At 36.5% G+C, this 22,508-nt stretch overlaps 1 protein-coding gene across 3 annotated transcripts in view; it reads right to left on the reverse strand.

Moving 5' to 3' along the window:
* Window positions 1–22,508, reverse strand: part of LOC127862911 (histone-lysine N-methyltransferase, H3 lysine-79 specific-like) — a 164,598-nt gene that overhangs the window by 18,740 nt on the left and 123,350 nt on the right. For all 3 annotated transcript variants that reach the window (XM_052402184.1, XM_052402186.1, XM_052402185.1), the window contains exons 18-19: window positions 19,043–19,183; window positions 11,326–11,417 (exon numbers count right to left, since the gene is read on the reverse strand). In XM_052402184.1, coding sequence (XP_052258144.1) covers window positions 11,326–11,417; window positions 19,043–19,183 — 233 coding nt within the window. The remainder of the gene's footprint in view (window positions 1–11,325; window positions 11,418–19,042; window positions 19,184–22,508) is intronic.

A 22,508-nucleotide genomic window follows, 5' to 3' on the forward strand; every position in this document is an offset into this window, starting at 1 on the left:
GATCTTGAAGGATGACCTTGACCTTTCACAACTCAAAATGTGTAGCTCCATGAGAGCAGCGTGCATGCCAAATATGGAGTTGCTATCTTCCTTATTGCAAAATTTGACCTTTGACCGTGAAGGATGACCTTGACCTTTCACCACTCAAAAATGTGTAGCTCTGTGAGATAAGCACCAATTTTAAATATCTAGTTGCTATCTTCAATATTGAAAAATTTAACCTTTGACCTTGAAGGATGACCTTGACCTTTCACCACTCAAAATGTGCTGCTCCATGAGATACACATGCATGCCAAATATCAAGTTGCTATCTTCAATATTAAAAAAGTTATTGCCAATGCTCAAGTTTTCGGACGGACGTAATATTTGACAGTTGACCTTGAAGAATGACCTTGATTTTCATCTTTCACCACTCAAAATGTTCAGCTCCAGGAGATACACATGCATTACAAATATCAAGTTGCTATCTTCAATATTAAACAAGAGATGTGTTTGTCAAAAACACAATACCCCCTAATGTGCGCCGCTTTTTTTTTTAACCTTTGACCTTGAAGGATGACTTTGACCTTGACCTTTAACCACTCAAAATATGCAGCTCCATGAGATACACATGTATGCCAAATATGAAGTTGCTTTGTTCAATATTTAAAAAGTTATTGCAAAAATTTACTGTACATTAAAGTTTTGGGACAAATTTTTTTTGAACTTTGACCTTGAAGGATGACCTTGACGTTTCACCACCCAAAATGTGCAGCTCCATGAGATACACATGCATGCCAAATACCAAGTTGCTATGTTCAATATTTCAAAAGTAATTGCAAAACTTTACTGTATAGAAGACAGGCCAAAAACAATATACCCCCGATCTATCGATTCGGGGGCATAAAAAGTTATGGCCAATGTAAAAGTTTTCGGACGGACAGAAAATTAGACATTTGACCTTGAAGGATGACCTTGACCTTCACCTTTCACTACTCAAAATGTTCAGCTCCAGAAGATACACATGCATGCCAAATATCAAGTTGCTTTCTTCAATAGTGAAAAAGTTATAGCCAATGTTAAAGTTTTCGGACGGACGGACAGACGCCATATATTAGACATTTGACCTTGAAGGATGACCTTGACCTTTCATCACTCAAAATGTGCAGCTCCATGAGATGCACATGCATGCCAAATATCAACTTACTATGTTAAATATTGAACAAGAGATGTGTTTGTCAGAAACACAATGCCCCCTAATGCACTGCTTTTTTTGTTTACCTTTGACCTTGAAGGATGACCTTGACCTTTCACCACTCAAAATGTGCAGCTCTATTAGATACACATGCATGCCAAATATCAAGTTTCTATGTTCAATATTTCAAAAGTTATTGCAAAACTTTACTATATTTAAGTTTTACATTTTTGACCTTTGACCTTGAAGGATGACCTTGACCTTTTACTACTCAAAATGTGCAGCTCCATGAGATACACATGCATGCCAAATATCAAGTTGCTATGTTCAGTATTTCAAAAGTAATTGCAAAACTTTACTATATTAAATATTTAAATTTTTGACCTTGAAGGATGACCTTGACCTTTCACCACTCAAAATGTGCAGCTCCATGAGATACACATGCATGCCAAATATCAAGTTGCTATGTTCAATATTTCAAAAGTTATTGCAAAACTTAACGATAGTAAAGTTTAATTTTTTTTACCTTTGACCTTGAAGGATGACCTTGACCTTTCACCACTCAAAATGTGCAGCTCCATGAGATACACATGCATGCCAAATATCAAGTTGCTATGTTCAATATTTCAAAAGTTATTGCAAAACTTTACTGTAAGGTTAAAGTTTTGGGACAGAATGACAGACAGAAAGACAGAAGGCCAAAAACAATATACCCCCGATCTATTGATCCGGGGGCATAAAAAGTTATAACCATTAAAGTTTCGGATGGATGGACAGACTGACATACTGACTGATTGTTTGACTGACGGACAGTTCAACTGCTATATGCCACCCTATCGGGGGCATAAAAAGTTATGACCATTAAAGTGTTCGGACGGACGGACAGACTGACATACTGACTGACGGACAGTTTAACTGCCATATGCAACCCTACTGGGGGCATAATAATGCCCCGCCCTCTGGCGGCCATGTTTTTCCACCAACCGGCATCATTTTTCAACTCGTCCAAGATATTATTGGGGTGAATCTTCTGACCAAGTTTCATGAAGATCGGACAATAAATGTGGCCTCTAGAGTGTTAACAAGATTTTACAATAGCCATATAAAGCCATATAAGGAAAAATGCCCCACCCCTTGGCAGCCATGTTTTTCAAGCAAAGGTTACCATTTTTGATCTCATACAAGATATCATTGGGACAAATCTTCTGAGCAAGTTTCATGAAGATCGGAAAATAAATGTGGCCTCTAAAGTGTTAACAAGGTTTTACTATAGCCATTTAAGGAAAAATGACCAGCCCCCTGGCGGCCATGTTTTTCAACCAACCGGCATCATTTTCGAACTCGTCCAAGATATTATTAGGAAGAATCTTCTGACCAAGTTTCATGAAGATCAGACAATAAATGTGGCCTCTAGAGACTTAACAAGATTTTACAATAGCCATATATAGCCTTATAAGAAAAAATGCCCCGTCTCTTGGCAGCCATGTTTTTCAAGGGAATGTAACCATTTTCGAACTCATCCAAGAAAACATTGAGACCAATCTTCTAACCAAATTGCATGAAGATTGGACAATAAATGTGGCCTCCAGAGAGTTAATAAGGCAAATGTTGACGTTGCACAACGGACAACGCACGACGGACAAAAGGCGATCACAAAATAAATAAATAAATACATCTTTGTAATGACAGACAAGAAATAAGTTATTTCAGTGTTGACAGTTTGTTTTCGGCCCTTGAATCCTATTTTGTCTAACATACAATGTGAAAGTTACTTAATGTTGGCACTTGTACATGTTTTAATTAGTTTGTCGTCCTGAATTTTAAATACGCCATGTCTTAAACTGAAAGGGATATAAGATGTCTCATACATGGTTGTCGTGTATTTATAATAGATTTGCATTCAAATGATTCTTACAAGTGATTTTGTAAGTTAAAGTAAATGTATTATTACTTGTGGCCAGAGTGATTGATTTCCGACTTAATTTTCCTATTTTCATAGTATGATACTTGCAAAGACAAGAAACCGTCGGGGACGGGTAATGCTCCCCAAAGGTTTTTTTGTCACAATATTGCACTATATATTCAGATAAAAAGAAACGTCTTGAGGGGCATAACTTTGGACAAAATAATACGATGGATGGTTTAGCAACTTAAAAATGTCAAAGGGCCATAACTCTCTGAATAAATCATCTAACCAGAACCCACAAATAACATGCGCATCTCCTCAAGGTAGTTAAGCTTCCCATAAAGCTTCATTGTATTCCAGTCAGTAGTTGGGGAGAAATAGCCCGGACAAGAATTGCACTATATTTACAGTTAATAGAACATTTCAAAGGGCCATAACTCTGTGAAAAATCATCCGACCAGAACCCGCTGATAATATGCACATCTCCTCTTAGTAGTGAAGCTTCCCATAAAGTTTCATTGAATTCCCGTAATAAGTTGCTGAGAAATAGCTCGGACAAGAATTGCACTATATGTACAATGGACAATTTCAAAGGGCCATAACTCTGTGAAAAATCATCCGACGAAAACCGGCTGATAATATGCACACCTCCTCTTGGTAGTGAAGCTTCCCATAAAGTTTCATTGATTTCCGGTCATTAGTTGCTGAGAAATAGCCCGGACAAGAATTGCACTATACGTACAATGGAAAATTTCAAAGGGCCATAACTCTGTGAAAAATCATCCGACCAGAACCCGCTGATAATATGCACATCTCCTTTTGGTAGTGAAGCTTCCCATAAAGTTTCATTGAATTCCGGTCATTAGTTGCTGAGAAATAGCCCGGACAAGAATTGCACTATATGTACAGTTAATGGAAAATTTCAAAGGGCCATAACTTTGTGAAAAATCATCCGACCAGAACCTTCTGATAATATCCCATAAAGTTTCATTGAATTCCGGTCATCAGTTGCTGAGAAATAGCCCAGACAAGAATTGCACTATATGTACAGTTAATGGAAAATTTCAAAGGGCCATAACTCTGTGAAAAATCATCCGACCAGAACCCGCTGTTAATATGCACATCTCCTCTTGGTAGTGAAGCTTCCCATAAAGTTTCATTGAATTCTGGTCATTAGTTGCTGAGAAAAAGCCCGAACAAAAATTGAGCACGGACGGACGGACAGACGAAGCGGCGACTATATGCTCCCCCCCAAATTTTTTTTTGGGGAGCATAAAAATTATGGAACCAAAATTTGAGGTATGGAGCCCATTATATAAAATATTGCATCCTGTAGAGTTGATACAATATATTGTCAACCAGAAAATGGTCATGTCAACCTAGGCGTTAGCATATATTGGGAATGTGATTATTATTTAATTACAACAAACAAATAAACATTAACTTATTTTTCCACCAAAGTCAGACATTTGTTTAAGCTTGCTAAAAAAAGTGTCATGATTCGCAATCAGCCGCTTTGGTGCATCATTTCAATAATTTGTTTCTTATTTCTATCACAGAAAACTCTACTGGGTGCTGCACAATTCCCAAGTACTTTAACAATCTATTTATAAAACTGCAAAATCAGCTTTCTGTGCTTTTCAATACCAGCATGATGACTGAACATGCACAGTTCTAATTTGATGGAACCTGATTACAAAATTGTGTGTACTCAATAAACAGTTTCCACACCATGCTAGTTTAAATCAGGAACACTAGGGCCACTAGTTGCAATAATTCAACTCTCAGCTTAGGCCGAGAGTTGCAATGCGCTCTCTCTTGTCCATGGGTGCAAAATCAACAATTCAAAGGTTAATGAACACTGAAACTGCAAGAGCTTATTAAAATTTACCTATCTAAACCACAAACTCATCCAAATGGTACCATTAAAGCAAGAAATAATTGATTTGTATTGACTAAGGTTTTGTTTTGTACGCTGTATCCGCCATATTGGAAAATTGACCCAATATAGGTCAGGTCACATTACACCAATATTTTGTACGTCGCGTTATGTGTTGGAGCCAAAAAGTTGATAACGATGTGGTATTCGATACAGAATACACTGTTTCAAATTTAAACATAACAATGTTATCGAGAAAAGGGTGTTAAAACATCGTCGTGTTTTTATCAGATGCATGCAAAGTAAACATCCGTAGGTTTCCATTCAGGTAAATTTAACATGGTTATGAAGTTTATTCATTATTTTCCTCAATTGTCTCGAATGACGTCTGTAACTCTGTTTAGTGAAGCGCACGGATTCCGTGCACTGAACTGCACCCATGTGTATGAAGGAGTGCCATAGCAAAAATTATCAAAGGTTCTGGGTGTCCGTTTATATGGACTATAGGGCCACATGTGCTTATCACTCTATTGAGACCCCAGAGAACTTAACTGTTCCATGTAAGTAGAGTTTACTGGGTTTTACATTCAACCTGCCCCAACACATAGCTGCTTTGTTTTTGTTTTTTTTAACAAACCCCCGTTTTGAACTAAGTCCAGATATCACAACACATTTTTTTTAAATATTCTTCACAAATACACCATGAGTAGGTTGCAAAGTTTAACTATAGCCAGATATGAAAACTTCCCTGCCTCATGGTAGATATGTTTTTCAATAGACTGGAATCTCATTTCATTGCCAAAATTATTAGAAAAAACGTCTTTTAATTCAACCTAGTGATCTAGTTTTGATTCCACAAGCTCAAGTTATATAAAATTGGTCGAACTAGATAATTGGTACATTTTGGACCATTTTTTTTAAGACTTTGCAATAAATGTGGCATCTAGAGTGTTCACAAGCTATTTTGTTCATTCTACTTTCAAAGTGCTTGCAAACTTTATAGTAAATTCTACTCAGCGACCTACTTTAAGAACCCACTTCACCAATATTTCAATTCAATTAAAACATTTTCGGGAAACATATAAAGAGTAAGTTTCATGAGATTTGGTAAAAAATGTGTTCTAAAGCTTTCCCTTTCATCTGAACTAGTTACACTGTCATTTATTCTACGTGACCCAGTTTTAAACTAAGCCAAAATATCAATTGGTATGAACAAGTTCTATGAAGATTGAGATTTAAATGTGGCCTTCGGAGCATTCACAAGCTTTTTGATGTAGAAACCTTAGTAGCTTTTGACCACATGTGTACACATTTCTTACTAGTTCCAAATATCATTTAGACAAATGTTCTGACAAAGTTTCATATAGTTTGGGTAATAAATGTGACTCTTGAGGTTAAACAAGCAATTTTTTACCTAGTAAACTAGCTTTTGGCCCAACATGACCTAATTTCAAACTCAACAGAGAAATAATTGAACAAATGTTCTGACCAAGTTTTATGAAGATTTTGCTACAAGCTTTTCTTTAATTTGACCAAGTGGCCTTGTTTTTGATTCCTTGTCACTCAGTTTTGAACTTGATCTGGATGAAATTAGGAGAAAGGTTCAGACCAAGTTTCATTGCAAGAGGCCAATGGTGGCCCTGGTCACCATGGCCCTGGTCCCTCGTCTGAGTAGTATTCATGTTAAGCGAAGGTTGTTAACTTGGTTTTTGGAAAAGAAAAGGCTTGTTGTTTCAACAGATATATAACAAGTGTTCTGCGGTCGGAGACATATGCCCCCCTAAATATGGCCTTGACTGTGACCTTGACCTTTTACATAGTGACCTAAAATTCAATAGGGGTCATCTGCCAGTTATGATCAATGTACCTGTGAAGTTTCATGATCCTAGGCCTAAGCGTTCTTGAGTTATCATCCGGAAACCATTTGGTGGACGGATCGACGGATGACAGACCGACGGACGGACTAACATGTGCAAAACAATATATAACAAGTGTTCCAAGGTCGGAGGCATATGCCCCCCCAAACGTGGCCTTGACTGTGACCTTGACCTTTGACATAGTGACCTAAAAATCAATAGGGGTCATCTGCCAGTTATGATCAATGTACCTGTGAAGTTTCATGATGCTAGGCCTAAGCGTTCTTGAGTTATCATCCGGAAACCATTTGGTGGATGGACCGACGGACTGACGGACGGACCGACACATGCAAGGTCAAGGTCATCCTTCAAGGTCAAAGGTAAAAAAAAAAATCAAAGCGGCGCATTAGGGGGCATTGTGTTTCTGACAAACACATCTCTTGTTTCACAAATTGTTGTGCTGCTTTGAGATCTCAGCATCTTTGGATATTAAAAGGTATGACCAGTTACATTTTGTTTTTTTTTAAATAGATTATTAGATGGAAATAGTTTTTGCATAATTAAAATACAATATGAGGAATTGTTATAATATATCAAATTTGGTTATAATAATGTAAATGAGTTTGAAAATACATGTATCTACTAGAACTTCTCAATTGATCTTTTAGGAAAATAGGACAATAATTTTACAAGGTAAATATTAACACTTCTCATACAACATTAGGCGATCATGAAAGCTCCCCATGAGCACATTTTGCTCAGGTTAGCAAACAAGAGGGCCATGGGCCCTAAGGCGCTCACCTGAGACCCAAAGGAACTAAACTATTCTGGGAAGGTGGAGTTCAAAATAATAAAAATACTTCATACAGACAGGCGTACATACTTAACTTGCGCTTTATAGTTCGATTATTTAGTGTAAAATCTTCAAAAGAGGACGAGTGCTGAGCAGACAGGCGGTAGTACAGACTTAGTGTGCTCTATTATTAAAATACGTTTTCACTGTTTTTGCATTTAAAGTTATTTAGAACAATGATACTCTGATTTTCAAGTAACACTGTATTTCACATATCATACATGACATCTGAATATAAAATTAATTAGAATAATGGTATTTCTGACTTTCACATAATACTGTATTTCACATATCATCCATGTAGGCCTACATGACATTTGTATATCAATCTGTATTTATGATTTAAAATGAAATTTCATACTTCATTTAAGAGTTAATTTTTGTTAATTATTCACATTTGTAAGTGTTGTTTGTAAACAATTCCTCTACGCTTCTACTCTTTATTTACAACCAATGCAAAACTAAAATGCATTTTAATTGTGAAAATTATTCTCAAATATAAGCTGCATTTGATATCATAAGTATCGCAAATAGTTGGTTTTAAGTACATTTTCTCTATCTTTTTAATTCTTGAACAAAGTATATCTGTAATATGATATGTGTACATGTAGACACGATAGTTTTTTGTCAATGAATGTTTAACAGTAAAGTTGGAGAATATTTCGATCTATTTTTTATTGATCAATATAATTTAATTTTGACAACAGTTGTTGCCTAAGCTGTAAAGGATATTTTTACTGTACATATCTTTATTTTTACTTCTTGATATTCATAATATACACTGGGACTTTGTGATAGTTATAAGTTAAATAATAGCCATATTGAGTAAGTTCAATCAGGCATCACTGTACTTAAAGCTAAGAAATATGAAATATCGCACCCATTAAATTTATATATATTGTATAAACCTTTCTTGGAAATATATAAGTACAAAATTTTGCTATTTCAAGAGCTTGCTTCAAAGTTGTAATTTGTTCTTTTTATGCAGTCAGCATGCTGATTTTTATACGAAATAAATGCCAGACAGATGTATTTATGTGTTTATCTCTATATTGATACCACTGTATAGCAATTGCTGTTCCATGCTTTTCAATGCAAAGGGCTGTAAACAAGGGGTTAGGCATCAAGCAACTATCAGAGATAATGAGGTACCTGCTGTGGCTAATGGTTATTTCATTGGTCTGTGGTCATTAAATTACATGCCACAAAATGTGTAAAAAGTGGCCAGCACAGGAATTAGGGGCCTGACTCTATAAACTGTTATATACAATTGTTTCTCCCCTAAGTAATTTTCTGTGAAATCAATATTACTACTTAAAATTTTGAGATTATTTAAAGGGTTTTAAGATGTCAAAAATATGTTTGTTGCACTTCATCCCCAACCAATCATAAACATAATAATCATCTTCAGAAAGGAACAAAAATAATTAATTTTTTTTTGGCAATTTAACTGTACATCTTAACGGCAGAATTAATATTCACATGACTGCATGAAGATCATGAATATCATAATATGCATAAATTTCATTCAACGTGTACATCGATAATTTCATAGTAGAGTGTAAACAAGGTTACACTATAAAGCCATTTAAAGCCATGTTTTTCAACAGACCGCAACCATAAAGGAACTCGGCCTAGATATCATAACAAGATATCCATAAAACCAATGTTTTGACCAAGTTTCATGATGATTGGACAAAAAAATGTGACTTCTAGAGTGTTCACAAGCTTTTTTACTATACAAATATAAGGAAAAAGACCCCCCCCCTGATGGCCATGTATTTTTACCGGTCCGAACCATTTTTGAACTCAACCGTCGTATCAAGGAAACAAATGTTTCTTATAGACTGTTCACATGTTTTCACTATATATATATATATATATACAGTAACATATAGAGAACACTGCCCCACCCCCTGGCGGCCATGTTTTTCAAATGTTCACGACTATTTTCAAACTCACGAGATATCCACATAACCAATGTTTTGACCAAATTTCATGATGATTAGGCAAAAAATATGACTTCTAGAGTGTTCACAAATTTAAGCTTTTTTACTTTATAAATATAAGGAAAAAGACCCCCCCCCCCCCGGCGGCCATGTTTTTTTACTGATCCAAACCATTTTCGAACTCAACCTTCGTATTCAGGAAACAAATGTTCTGACCAAATGTCATGAAGATTGGACCAAAAATGTGACTTCTAGAGTGTTCACATGTTTTCACTATATACATATAGAGAAAACTGCCCCGCCCCCTGGCGGCCATGTTTTTTCACCGATCTGGACCATTTTCGAACTCGTCCGAGATATCAATGAAACCAATGTTTTGACGAAGTTTCATGATGATTGGGCAAAAATTGTGACTTCTAGAGTGTTTACAAGGTTTTTCTATAGCCATATAAGGAATACTGCCCCGCCCCCTGGCAGCCATGTTTTTCAATGGACCGAAACCATTTTTGAACTCAACCAACATATCATTAAGACAAACATTTTGACAAATTTACATGAAGATTGGGCATCAAATGTGACTTCTACAGTGTTTACAAGGTTTTTCTTTTTTTTTTTACCTAGTGACCTAGTTTTTGACCCAGCATAACCCAGTTTCGAACTCGGTCGAGGTATCATTGGGACAAATGTTCTGACCAAGTTTCATGAAGATCGGACAATAAATGTGGCCTCTAGAGTGTTCATAGGGCAAATGTTAAAGACGGACGCACAAAGCAAGACGGACGACAGACAAAAGGCGATCACAATAGCTCACCATGAGCACGCTGTGCTCAGGTGTGTGCTCAGGTGAGCTAAAAAGCATACATATGTGACTTGAGACATCTGTGTATCTTTTTAGATTGATTGGAAAAACAGAAAGATTGATAGACGACCAGGACCGTCACTATATCAAGATGCTTTACGCATGAAAATGTCACAGGGCATTTATTTTGCCAACATCAGTTGCAACAAAATTCCTTCCTTGAGGACCTACATTTACGGTTGTTTATGAGCAAATGTATGAGCGAAATCTACTCAGTCTTAAGAGGTTCAGTTAAGTGATGGCAAATAAATTATATAATGGCCATACCATTTTCCAGGTTTTCAGAACACCTTCATCAGCCTAGGTTCTTGAGGAGGCACAGAAATGTCATAATATTTTTGGTCTTCGAACAAAATACACGGTCCTATATTTGACAAGACTATTGCCAAGCAATATATGTCCCCTACCGGCTCTACCATTGTCAGAAATTCCACCATTGTCAGAATTTCTTTATGTTTTTAAATATTTGTTGCCATAGCAACCAGAATTTTTGACGTAGGAACAAAATGAAATGACGTGCATAATGCCCATATTGCTATCTATCCATATTTCAAGTTTCATGAAAAAAATATGAAGAACTTTTAAAGTTATGCAGGATCCAGAAAACCACCATTTTCAGCAGTTTTTCTAGTCTATTTGTTGCCCTTGCAACCAGAATTTTTGACGAAAGAACAAAATGAAATGACGTGCATAATGTCCATATTGGCATCTATACATGTTTCACGTTACATGAAAAAATATGAAGAACTTTTAAAGTTATCGCAGGATCCAGAAAAGTGTGACAGTCAGATTCACAGACGCACAGAGCGCAAAACATAAGTCCCCTCCAGTGTAAAATAAATAACCTACCCGTTCTTTTTCAATGAGATTCTCCACATTTTCTTTATACTCGGTTGATTGCATAAGTAGCACAAACTGTATGTATTGTTGCTTCATAGAATCTACAATAAAGAAGAGACTATTGTAATACAGTCAGAAAGAGTAGAAACATATTGGAGAAAAGGAGTGTAACTCTAAAAAAGATAAATGAAGAGTTCAATTTTGTAATTTGACTGTTAACCTTAACCTTTGGCACACTAAAAACCGGATTCTTCTGTTCAACACAATATCTACATGGAAGGGGTATATGGTACTATACAAACATGCAAGACAACAACTAAATGTCTTAAACAAGAGTACCAAACTGTCACAAGATACACCCGTTTGAAGGTTTTGGACAACTTGACTCATACTTGAACTTGACCTAGATATCATTTAGACACAATTTCTGACCAAATTTGGTGAAGATTGGATGAAAACTACTTCAATAAGAGGGCTGAAACCATGCTAAATCCTTGAAATGCACTAAGTAACCCTGTGACATAGTTTTTGACCTGGCATGACCAATATTTAAAATTGACCTAGAAATTGTCTAGATACAACTTCTGACAAAATTTGGAGAAGATCGAAAGAACAAGCAAAGTCGTTGAATTGATATCCCCCGCCAATATGCTTCTGGACACAAAAGTGTTATATTTGACACTCAAAAAAGCATTTTTTCAAGATACAAAGGGCCATAACTCCCTTATTAACAGATGGTGACAATGCCATTTGGCGTGCATCATCATCTTATCCATATATATACTGTGACATGCCAAGTTTCAATGAAATCCGCCAAAGCACTTCCAAAATATGGCTCGGGACGGACGGAAAGACGGATGAACAACGCCAAAACAATATCTCTTTGCCTATGGCGGGGGATAACAACTTCAGTTAGAGAGCGGACACCATGCTAATTGCTTAAAATGAACTTAGTGACCTTGTGCCCTAGTTTTTTACTCAACATGACCAATATTTGAACTTGACCTAGATATCATTTAGACACAACTTCTGACCAAATTGGTATAGCTCAGATGAAAACTACTTCAATTTGAGAGCGGACACCATGCTAAATCCTTGAAATGCACTAAGTGACCCTGTGACCTAGTTTTTGACCCGGCATGACCCATATTCGAACTTGACCTAGATATTGTCTAGATACAACTTCTGACCAAGTTTGGTGAAGATTAGATGAAAACTATTTGAAATAGAGAGGGGACACTGCTGTGGACACCGCCCGCAAAGAGTGATCTTATAATACGGCCATTTTGAAAAACGGGCGTATAAAAATGGTGCTTGTTGAATGCACTTTTGAATGTCTTATTCAATGTTTGTGACACCTAAGTATACATTAGTTTTCTAGATATTATAAGCATTATAATGTTCATCATGTTAAGTTCTTTTGCCCAGTGATCTGCTTAATAACCATACATTCGCAATACAAACATTTTCGTGCAGAAAACATCTTCCAAAACAAAGGGAATCCCTTAATTACTCTTTCTTTTCGGACACTTACAAATAATTAATATAATACAGGTGTCTGCATATTTAGAGAAAACAATGCAGGTTTTTGAGATTTAAGAGACACACTTAAAATACTGCATTTGATATCGGAATACCACAAAGTATAGTATAAATTACATAATATAATAATATACAAATATATATATATACATTCAATCTTGTATTTAGAGACCACTTAAGGGAGTAACCAAAAGTGGTCTCTTATTAAAATGGTCTTTAAATAAAAAAAGGCCATTTGTGATTAATGTGGACCTTTGATTTTAAATCCAGATATCGGATTATCTCCTTTTCACACAGCGATTTCTGCTTTTGTAATCAAATGAATCTAAATATAAATAAAATGAATAAAACAATTTTTTACTTTAAATAAGTTGTATTTGTTCTCTCTAATTCTAAATACAATGTTTATGGTTTGCACGGAGAATGGGTTTTTCCGACTCATTTGCGATTAAATTTACGTGCACTTTTACTCTTCGACACTCCCAATACCCGAATTTTCTCATTTAACTTTAATACGTTCCGTTTTGACATTTTAATTTCTGCATGTAAGCTTATATATATCTGACTCGATTATGGTACATAGGGAAATTAATAAAACACCTTGATTGAAAAGTAAATAAACACGCCTGATTGGAAAATTTGCTAACACAAACTAATTAGCATAATAACAATTACATTTTTTAATGAACGGATTTCGCTACATGTTACCGATTAATGGTTTATTTTTTACACCTCTCGAGAACACTGTGAAAATGTTTGTTGCTTCGGGGCATTGTTTCTGCAATAAAATCGGCGATCAAATTTGTCACTTAATGTCCCAGATAGTAAACTCTTTAACCCGTAGACTGTTGGCAATACCTCACTGTATTAATTGACACCAAAAATTGATACGCAGTCAGCATTAACACAAGTCAGAACCGGTCATCAAGACAAAGGAAAATGACTGGTGTGAAATCAAAACAAAGGTGTAATCGTTCATGCTATCGGCTTAGATAAACAATCAAAACTGATTTGCCCCTGAACGGTCAACAAATTTACCACTTTTACCTTAAAGCGGTCGCTTAATTCAAGACTCGGGCATCAAAATACACTAAAATCAGCGGTCGCTGGTCGCGTAAGACAAAAGACGCTTAAAACAAATATAAGAAAATATAGTTAAAACGCTCGGGCGGGATTTAAAGTGGTCACATAAGAAAAAAGCCGCTTAATTCAAGTAGTCGCAAGCACAAGATTGACTGTATATATATATATATATATATATATATATATATATATATATATATATATATATATATATATATATTACCGTTATACATAGTTATTTACCCAATAACACAAATGTTATGGTCCATGCCATTTAAGGCATTCAACTGCCAGGTTTTATGACCTTTGGTTGCAAAATATGATAGAATTGTTATCAGGTAAGTGCAACATTCAGCAGAATTCTGGTAGAATAGAATTTTTAAATAAACTCTCACAAAATAAAGTCAATAATTTATGGGCGAAAACCTGTAGGTCCGAAAATTTAAAGTCACAAAAAATAATTATTTTCGCGATAAACTGCTTACAGATACCATTACCTTGACAACACTGAACACATATGCAATTGCAAGCAAGGCCTATAGATAAAATATCTCCATTATAAGTTTCTTAACAACTTGTTCTCAAAACACTATGACAACTTTTTTTTCATATTTAATTTAAATATAACAAGAGGGGCTGAAAGGCCCAAAATCGCTCACCTGAGATAACAAAATATTATTGGGAAAATCTTCTGACCAAGTTTCATGAAGATCGGAAAATAAATGTGGCCTGTAGAGTGTTAACAAGGTTTTACTATAGCCATATAAGGAAAAATGACCCGCCCCCTGGCAGCCATGTTTTTCAACTTACCGGCATCATTTTTGAAATTGTCCAAGATATTATAGGGATGAATCTTCTGACCAAGTTTCATGAAGATTGGACAGTAAATGTGGCCTCTAGAGTGTTAACAAGATTTTACTATAGCCATGTAAGGAAAAATGCCCGCCCCTTGGAAGCCATGTTTTTCAAGCAAACATAATTATTTTCAAACTCATCCAAGATATCATTGAGACCAATCTTCTGACCAAATTTCATGAAGATTGGGCATTAAATGTGGCCTCTAGAGTGTTAACAAGGTTTTACTATAGCAATATATAGCCATTTAAGAAAAAAAGCCCCGCCCCCTAGTGGCCATGTTTTTAAAGCAACCAAAACTCATCTAAGATATCATTGGGACAAATCTTCTGTCCAAATTTCATAATGATCAGAAAATAAATGTGACCTCTAGAGTGTTAACAAGGTTTTACTATAGCCATATAAGGAAAAATTCCCTGCCCCTTGGCAGCCATGTTTTTCAAGCAAACGTAACCATTTTCGAACTCATCCAAGATGTCAATAAGACAAATCTTCTGACCAAATTTCATGAAGATTGGACAATAAATGTGGGCTCTAGAGTGTTAACAAGGTTTTACTATAGCCATATAAGGAAAAATGACCCGTGACCTGGCGGCCATGTTTTTCTACCAACCGGAATCATTTTCAAACTCTTCCAAGATATTATTGGGATGAATCTTCTGACCAAGTTTTATGAAGATTGGACAATAAATGTGGCCTCTAGAGTGTTAACAAGATTTTACTATAGCCATATATAGCCATATAAGGAAAAATGCCCCGCACTTTGGCAGCCATGTTTTTTAAGCAAATATTACCATTTTTGAACTCATCCAAGATATCATTGGGACAAATCTTCTGAGCAAGTTTCATGAAGATTGGAAAATAAATGTGGCCTCCAGAGTGTTAACAAGGTTTTACTATAGCCGTATAAGGAAATATAGAGAAAACTGCCCCACCCCATGGCGGCCATGTTTTTTCACCGATCTGGACCATTTTTGAACTCCTCCGAGATATCAATGAAACCAATGTTTTGACCAAGTTTCGTGATGATTGGGCAAAAATTGTGACTTCTAGAGTGTTCACAAGGTTTTTCTATAGCCATATAAGGAATACTGCCACATACGCCCCCTGGTGGCCATGTTTTTCAACGGACTGGAACCATTTTTAAACTCAACCAACATATCATTTAGACAAAGTTACATGAAGATTGGGCATCAAATGTGACTTCTACAGTGTTCACAAGGATTTTCTTTTTTTTTTCCTAGTGACCTAGTTTTTGACCCAGCATGACCCAGTTTTGTACTCAGTCGAGGTATCAATGGGGCAAATGTTCTGACCAAGTGTCATGAAGATTGGACAATAAATGTGGCCTCTAGAGTGTTCAAAAGACAAAATATTGACACCGCACGACGGACGACGGACAAAAGGCGATCACAAAAGCTCACAATGAGCACCTTGTGCTCAGGTGAGCTAAAAATATAGACATAGCCTTGCCAAGAAATTGTGAAGCAGAAGCTGTACAGTGGAGGCTCTACAGAAGAGCATATGTTTAATGATTGCCCTCAGTTTCTAAATGTAAAGGTGATAGTGAAGACAAAACAAGAGCGCCGCCTTGCGGGTGCAGACCGCTCATCTATTTTTCTTTTAAAGGTGAAGGGACCTATCTCAATACTTCAATCACAAAGGAGGGAGGGGTGGGGTCGAGACGGGTGTATAGTGTGGGTGTGTGTCATTTATTACATTTTATTCCAAAAATAGGGCAAAAAATGCAAAAAAAACTATTATTATTTTTTTTTTTGGGGGGGGGGGGGGTATTCTTGGGTGGGATGGTTGGACAGTATTTCAAACATAAAATAATATTATTTTTTTTAACCATGTTTCAAAAAAAAATGGGGGGGGGGGGGTGGTGGGAGGTATAGTGTGAGGGTGTAGTCATTTATTAGATGATCCTTAAAAAAAATGAAAAAAAAAAAAAAAATTTTTGGTATGTCAGGTAAGAGTTGTTATGTCAAAGTATCAATAAAATCTAATCATAAATAAAGAAGTAATGGCAATTTTAGCAAAATTTAATAATTTGACCTTGAGAGTCAAGGTCATTCAAAGGTCAAGGTAAAATTCAACTTGCCATGTACAGTACCCTCATGATAGCATGAAAGTATTTGAAGTTTGAAAGCAATAGCCTTGTTACTTTAGAAGTAAAGTGGATCTAAACACAAAATTTAACCATATATTCAAAGTAACTAAGTAAAAAAAGGGCCATAATTCCGACAAAAAAGACAACCAGAGTTATGCAACTTGTCCTGTACTGTCCCCTTATAATAGTTTGCGAGTGTTCCAAGTATGAAAGCAATATCTATGATATTTTAGGAGTAAAGTGGACCAAAACACAAAACTTAAATCAAATTTTCAATTTCTAAATATACAGGGCCCATAATTCTGTCAAAATGCCAGTCAGAGTTACATAACTTTGCCTGAACAGCCCCCTTAAGATAGTTAGTAAGTGTTGCAAGTATGAAAGCAATAGCTTTGATACTTTAGGAATAAAATGGACCTAAACACAAAACTTAACCAAATTTTTAATTTTCTAAGTATTAAAAGGGCACATAATTCTGTCAAAATGCCAGTCATAGTTACATAACTTTGCCTGCACAGTCCCCTTATGATAGTTAGTAAGTGTTGCAAGTATGAAAGCAATAGCTTTGATACTTCAGGAATAAAATGGACCTTAACACAAAACTTAACCAAATTTTCAATTTTCTAAGTATAAAAAGGGCACATAATTCTGTCAAAATGCAGGCCAGAGTTATCTAACTTTGCCTGCCCAGTCCCCTCATGATAGTAAGTAAGTGTACCAAGTTTGAATGCAATAGCATTGATACTTTCTGAGAAAAGTGGACCTAAACACAAAACTTAACCGGACGCCGACGCCAAGGTGATGACAATAGCTCATAATTTTTTTTCAAAAAATAGATGAGCTAAAAATGGCAACCTTGACCAGGTTCCAATCCACCCCTCACACAATCTTAAGTGAAGTCTTAACATACATATTCATGGATTTCAGTGCAGTACCTGAAATCCTATTCATAAATTTTAGTGCAGCAGCTGAAATACTTTTCCTGGTTTGCCACAAAAACAATATTTCAATTTGAACTGTGATCTTGACTTTGACTCCAGCCATCCCATATGCAATCTCAAGCGAGATCTTGACGTAGAGTCCTAGCCTTACACCACTAGACAAAAGTAAAGACATCCCCAAATCAAATGACAATGTTTTTGCTCTAGAAAATTCCCAGTACTGATAAGTATAATACAGCCTATGAATATAAATGAATTTGTTGTCTTTTAATAATATCAAAGCTCTGAAGACACTGGCGATGTTCGCTTTTGCATACATTTAGACACAATTAATTTACGATATCGCTTTTCAATCCGCAAGTTTCAAATAAACACAACTGATTTAAATTTATTGAGAGTGTGCCTTAACTAAAAAAATTGTCAAGATGTGTGTGAACTTTTAGACTTTTTGAAAGCATAAAAATTATGATGACAATTGTATTATGAGAACCAGTTAATATAAAAAAAACATTTGCAATCACCATTTAATAAATATCGTTGGAATATTGAATACCTATTACACTATGATAAGAATTTCATGATGGAAATTCCCTTTACAAATCTTTTGTTTGTAAAAACCATATAAAAATTGTAAACTTAACAATAAGATAATTGATGACAATAGAAACAAGAGGGCCTGAAAGGCCCAAATTCGCTCTCCTTGAGATACAAAGGAACTGACCTGGTCTGTGGAGCCCAAAATATCATTAGAACCAAATGTTCTGACAGACTTTCATGAAGAGTGAACTATACATGTAACCTTTAGAGTGCTAACTAGGTTTAACTATATAAGGATAAATTCCCCAACCCGTAGCGGCCATGTTTTTCCACAGACCAGAATCCTGTTGGCACTCATTTAAGATATCATGAAAACAAATGTTCTTACCAGAAGATTGGACAATAAATGTTTCTTTTAGAGTGTTAATGCATTTTTACTTAGCCATATAAGGAAAAATGCCTCGCCCCCTGGTGGCCATGCAAGTTATCAGGTTTTTAGTACCTGGAGGATCGGGATTTCAAAACGTGGTATTAACCTTAGTTGTTCGCAAGCGAACAGCTAAAAACATTCAGAATATGTTGATATATATAATCATACAGGGCAAAGCTTACTGGTTTTGAATCAGAACTGAGATTGCTGTACTACAAGACATACCCATGAACTTGTGCAAGGCTGGAGCCATGTCTAGACTGGTGATGGCAGAGATAGACTGGGGTTGCAACGAAGGCTTGAAGTACGAATTAGACATGGCCGTCATGCTTGGCTCATTGTAGTTGGACTTCATCATAGAGGAGACTGAAATATAAACAGCACTTGACTTTGAGCAATCTTAATAATTCCATTACCTGCCATTCACAAGGCCCCCTGAAGAATTCAGGAGTATTGAGACAACAAGTGCTCAACCAAGTTCAAGGTACAACAATTGTCAACAATCTTCATCAAGATTGAGTCATAAATATCGTCTCTAGAGGAGCAAACAATTTTGTTTAAAGATTCAACATGGTAACCTACTTTTTAAAAGCACTTGTCAACGATTCGAACTTGACCAAGGTATTGTTAATACACTGTAACTCCAATATAACTCCAATATAACAAGGATGACAGGGTCCAAGCAACAAGACTGGATAATAAACGGAGTAATGTTAGAAGTCCTGAGCTCATTTATTCATAAATTATTGTTGCTGTGCTGTCATCCGCCAATAAATGCATGTAAACCCTACCATATTGATGATTGTGTCTGATGTGGAAAAATATCCCATAATCCAACATTAATACATCAACTGAAAAACATTATTCTGGCCATTTATGACGTTAAATTTGTTTAAGAATTTAATAAACACAAACACACGCAAATTTTCAGAAGTGTAAAGTGTAAAGGTCTGCGGTTTCATAGGTCACTGTGCAGATGCAATTATAACAACCAATGGACGAGTGAGTTTAAGACAACAGGGTGTGATTGTTGGTCACTTACCTGCAGAATTGGTAGACAACAGTGTGTGATTGTAGGTCACTTACCTGCAGAATTGGTAGACAACAGGCTGTGATTGTAGTTCACTTACCTGCAGAAGAGGTAGACAACAGTGTGTGATTGTAGGTCACTTACCTGCAGAATTGTCAGACAACAGGGTGTGATTGTAGTTCACTTACCTGCAGATTTGGTAGACAACAGGGTATGATTGTAGGTCACTTACCTGCAGAATTGGTAGACAACTAGTTCTGGCTTCCATAACTTTAAATGTCGCTTTTTATGATTTTTTACTGGCGCGACTTTATAGTTATGGACCAACCCCATTAGGAAAGTCAACCAGAAATTTCCGAAAAGTTGACAGTTAACAAAGACCGGTCCAAAACAGCTTTTAAATGCAGTTGTTGGCCCAAATCAACCACTTAATTGGAAAGATTGACATTTTTCACATGTAACTGATATATTCTTTCACAAAATACTATCTTAAACATTTAAAATGTATCTATTCTGCTCTAACATATCGAGAAAAACAGCGATCTGACAGACTTTCTTGAAATGCGAATCTCCCGAGATACACGGTCATATGACGTTATTTCTATTTTTAGTAACAAACCATGTGCTCAGGTGTTTTCAAATTCAGAATGACATTTCCCGGTATTTTAATTATTCTGGCTTATTTTGTAAACAAATTGTAGTGTCAATACAAAGTCAAAGTAAATATTATATAAAACTACCTGATTCACAATGAAATCAGTCTTATAATCCACCAGACGTAAGTTGTTAATCACAAATAATAGATTTCAGAAAACGAAAGTAATGTTTACAATTTCAGCATAAAATGTCAAGGTTTATCCGAAAGTATCCAAATGAAAACTCGTCACGTGACAAAGCGACAATGGCGTCAAAATTGTGAATTTCAGACTGATGAGAGTTAATTTCATCTATTGTAAGATGCATTTGAAACATTTGAACCTTAAAATATTCCTCGATGCAGTAATTTATATTCATTCACCAATATATGTAGAAATGTATCCAAGAAAATGAGCTTTCTTTGATTTATAGCGTGACATAAATATGTTACGACTCTGGTTGACTTTCGATACGGGGTTAGCTTCAGCGTACAGGTCTGTCAATACTATATAAACTGTACGCTGAAGTTTCTTTAGCTAGTAGACAACAGGCTGTGATTGTAGGTCACTTACCTGCGGAATTGGTAGACAACAGGCTGTGATTGTAGGTCACTTACCTGCAGAAGAGGTAGACAACAGGCTGTGATTGTAGGTCACTTACCTGCAGAATTGGTAGACAAAAGGGTGTGATTGTGGGTCACTTACCTGCAGAAGAGGTAGACAACAGGCTGTGATTGTAGGTCACTTACCTGCAGAAGAGGTAGACAACAGGCTGTGATTGTAGGTCACTTACCTGCAGAAGAGGTAGACAACAGGCTGTGATTGTAGGTCACTTACCTGCAGAAGAGGTAGACAACAGGGTGTGATTGTAGTTCACTTACCTGCAGAATTGGTAGACAAAAGGGTGTGATTGTGGGTCACTTACCTGCAGAATTGGTAGACAACAGTGTGTGATTGTAGGTCACTTACCTGCATAAGAGGTAGACAACAGGGTGTGATTGTAGGTCACTTACGTGCAGAATTGGTAGACAACAGGGTGTGATTGTAGGTCACTTACCTGCAGAAGAGGTAGACAACAGGCTGTGATTGTAGGTCACTTACCTGCAGAAGAGGTAGACAACAGGCTGTGATTGTAGGTCACTTACTTGCAGAAGAGGTAGACAACAGGGTGTGATTGTAGGTCACTTACCTGCATAAGAGGTAGACAACAGGGTGTGATTGTAGGTCACTTACGTGCAGAATTGGTAGACAACAGGGTGTGATTGTAGGTCACTTACCTGCAGAAGAGGTAGACAACAGGCTGTGATTGTAGGTCACTTACCGTAGAAGAGGTAGACAACAGGGTGTGATTGTAGGTCACTTACCTGCAGAATTTGTAGACAACAGGGTGTGATTGTAGGTCACTTACCTGCAGAAGAGGTAGACAACAGGGTGTGATTGTAGGTCACTTACCTGCAGAAGAGGTAGACAACAGGGTGTGATTGTAGGTCACTCACCTGCAGAAGAGGTAGACAACAGGGTGTGATTGTAGGTCACTTACACGCAGAATTGGTAGACAACAGGGTGGGATTGTAGGTCACTTTCCTGCAGCATTGGTAGACAACAGGCTGTGATTGTAGGTCACTTACCTGCAGAAGAGGTAGACAACAGGCTGTGATTGTAGGTCACTTACCTGCAGAATTGGTAGACAACAGGCTGTGATTGTAGGTCACTTACTTGCAGAATTGGTAGACAACAGGCTGTGATTGTAGGTCACTTACCTGCAGAAGAGGTAGACAACAGGCTGTGATTGTAGGTCACTTACCTGCAGAATTGGTAGACAACAGGCTGTGATTGTAGGTCACTTACTTGCAGAATTGATAGACAACATGGTGTGATTGTAGGTCACTTACCTGCAGAAGAGGTAGACAACAGGCTGTGATTGTAGGTCACTTACCATAGAAGAGGTAGACAACAGGGTGTGATTGTAGGTCACTTAACTGCAGAATTGGTAGACAATAGGCTGTGATTGTAGGTCACTTACCTG

The sequence above is a fragment of the Dreissena polymorpha genome, chromosome 16 (genome assembly GCF_020536995.1).
Source record: "Dreissena polymorpha isolate Duluth1 chromosome 16, UMN_Dpol_1.0, whole genome shotgun sequence".
NCBI classification, from domain to species: Eukaryota; Metazoa; Mollusca; class Bivalvia; order Myida; family Dreissenidae; genus Dreissena; species Dreissena polymorpha.